The sequence below is a fragment of the Arachis ipaensis genome, chromosome B06, assembly GCF_000816755.2.
Source record: "Arachis ipaensis cultivar K30076 chromosome B06, Araip1.1, whole genome shotgun sequence".
Lineage (NCBI taxonomy): Eukaryota > Viridiplantae > Streptophyta > Magnoliopsida > Fabales > Fabaceae > Arachis > Arachis ipaensis.
In genome coordinates this window covers 127,284,895-127,287,903 of record NC_029790.2, presented here as the reverse complement: position 1 = coordinate 127,287,903, position 3,009 = coordinate 127,284,895, and the positions used below count along the sequence as shown (strand labels likewise).

At 34.0% G+C, this 3,009-nt stretch overlaps 1 protein-coding gene across 1 annotated transcript; it reads left to right on the top strand.

The window, feature by feature from the left end:
- Positions 317 to 2,187, top strand: LOC107605225 (uncharacterized protein At4g00950). The gene is made up of 2 exons (XM_016307020.2): positions 317 to 958; positions 1,510 to 2,187. The coding sequence occupies exons 1-2, from the start codon at positions 410 to 412 to the stop codon at positions 1,591 to 1,593; spliced, it is 633 nt and encodes a 210-aa protein (XP_016162506.1). The 5' UTR covers positions 317 to 409; the 3' UTR covers positions 1,594 to 2,187.

Sequence of the window (3,009 nt, the reverse complement as noted above, 5' to 3'; positions counted from 1 at the left end):
TAGTTTTTAATACTAAAAATAAGAAATTTAAAAACATATGAACACAAATATAACACATGATATTGCTAAAACATGTCATTTTGATCAAAATTTCAAGTCAATACTTATTTTATTTCTTCTCAACACACGCAAAAGTTATTTTATGGTATGTCATCTTTTATTGAGTTAAAATAATTTCAAAATTATTTAGTTTTGATGCATATTCCATGTTATTTATATACATTAATTATGTATTACTAAAAATAATTAAATAATAACTATAAGTGTATTTATCCTTAAATTTTTGCTCACAGAAAATGAAATCCAATATTTGACGGATAAATCAGGCATAGAATTTCCTTTCCTATAAAAGTACACATACCACAGAAACACAAAGCAACACAACCAGTTTCACTAGCTCATCAAAAACATGGAGTCACATAACAAAAACAAAAGACTCAATCATGGATCACACACACCACCCAAGCTCTCCCTTGTGGCCACTTCACGGACAACTATGCCCCCAGATGCTCCGACGCCGCCGCCACGGACGGTGCCAGTCTCAGTTCCGTTTCAGTGGGAGGAAGCACCGGGGAAGCCCAGACCGTGCCACGCACGATCTGAGTCAAACAACAAAGGTAGTGACGTGGCACGAGCCTTGGAGCTTCCTCCGAGGTTGTCAACAACCAACACAAATACAAAGGTTTCCAAGACCATGAGCATGCCTTCCCCAACAACGGTCTTGGATGGGCCTTATGTTATGCGTGCCACGTCTTTTACGACGCCGTTTAGGAATCAAAAGGAAAGTTGGAATGCCAATTTTGTGTCTAGCAGGTGGAGCGGCAATAACAAGAATAACGGTGTGGAGAGTGAGGGTACTTTTGACTTTTCAAGTTGGACTGAAGATGAAAATGGTACGGTCAAGATCACAAGGATTAGGAGAAAGGGGAGCTTCTCTCAGGCAAAATCGCAGTTATGGGTAACTATTATTTTCAACCAACCACATGAAAAATTTTCATTTCGTTATGTTATATATGATCTGATTTTTAGTTTTAGTATTCATTAACATTCACACAAAATTATCTAATTAATTATGAAAATATATACACAACAATTAGATTATGCAAAATTTTTACAGAGGTGCGTAATCTATTATCTTAATTTGTTCTACTAATGTCAGACCCTGATTTTTTTTACCCTTCTTCTGTTTAGTTCAAAATTTTGGGGAAATTTATGCACAAGTGGAAGTGTTTGACAAGAACATTTAATCATTGATAAAATTAACCACAAGATTATTATATTTAATTTGAAAAGAATAACACTCAATTCTGGGGATTTTTGTGGTTCTTAATTTTGCGGATACTTATAAAGTTGAGAAGCTGTGAGATTTTATATGCGTAAATTTGGAAACTATTAACTATCTATTTGGAATAAACATAATCCTTTGAAAAATCAATAACATACTATTTATCAAACAATTTTAATTATTGTATAGTTTGTTACTAATTATGATAGATTTGATAATTGCAGAGTAGCATTTACCAAAGCGTTAAGCAAGTAGTCCCATGGAGACGCAGGCATGAAAGGCAAAGAAAATCAGACAACAAAATTTGAGATTGTTTGATTAACCAATCGAAATTCGAACGTCAGAGTGGTGTGTGATGTGTATCATGAGTTCGGAGATATGCAAAGAGATAAAGTAAAGAAGGAATTATTATCCTATCAACTTGGAAAAATTATAATAAAGGATATTTATCCGAACGTAATTCCTTTTTTCTTTTATGACTTTATATATTGATAGATGTACCACCACTTCTATTATGTACAGGAAGATCAACAAACTTATATATGGCTCTATTGAAATAATAATATATTAAATTTGGTATCTGTTGGTTAAAAATAATTAATTTCCAAGAAGAAAGTTACTTGAAGATTAGTGAGTGAGTTTTCGTAAGGAAGTTGATATTGAAGAAGCTCTTGTGTTTAAGGTTATTGAGTAAGAGTTTGATTAGTTTAACAAGTTAAGGAGCTCTTCGAAGAAGTGAATCAAAGATCTTGAGATTCGAAGGTTGTTTTTTCAGCAGTTACAAGATCAAGTAAAAGAGTGGGAACAGTTATTCATGCTCTTTACACACATTGAAGTTACACTTCAAATTGATTGGTTAAGAAATGGCTATAAATAAGAGAAGGCTCGAAAATACAGGGGTTGGAACTTTGCTTCAAAAATTATTCACGTATACTCACATCCTAGGGATTTTTTAAATCTACTTCGAGTTAATTTTCTGTAGGGTTTCTTCCACATGTCTTCATTTTTCATTTATCTTTTTGCAAACTTTATTTTTTCATGCAAATTTATCTTTCAAGCAACATTTACTTTACTTGCTCAGTTTTATGTTTCGAAACCCTTTAATTTCTATGTCAAAAGTCTTCTGATTCAATCGAAGGCATTTTACAGCTTTGTTTAAATTCAATGTAAACCATTTTAATTCCAGTCAATCTTATTTTCAAAGTCTTTATTCATGTCTTTTCGATCTTTTCTTTAAAATCTCGTCTAATTAAAGAATCTTTGATGCACTGTTAGAAAATTGGTACCCGCAAAAGAGGAGTAGGTTTCGCTTCCAGATCATTAGAATCGAACCACCTTCGATTTGCTAAAAATTGATTAAACAAATTGGCACGTCCGGTGGGACAGTTTAAAATTGAAGTGTGTCAAACGATTTTGGTGTCACTTAGTGCATGCAATTAAGGAGTGAAAGAATTGTTCACATGGCTGACGAAGTTTCGAATGTGAATGGTGGTTTGGCCACAAATGATAGTGTACCAGAAAATGTATAACCTTCGGACGTTATTTCACGTTTGGAAGGGGTGGTTGTAAATGAAAGTGTGGCGGTTACTAATGTGCAGGCTGGAAATAATGGGCGTAATACTCGTCCACGTGCTAATCCACCACTAATTCAGCCCTAAGTAACTGCTGGTTGGCCTCCTTATGGCCTCCCTCCTAGTTATACTCCACCAGTAAGTGGTTTTATT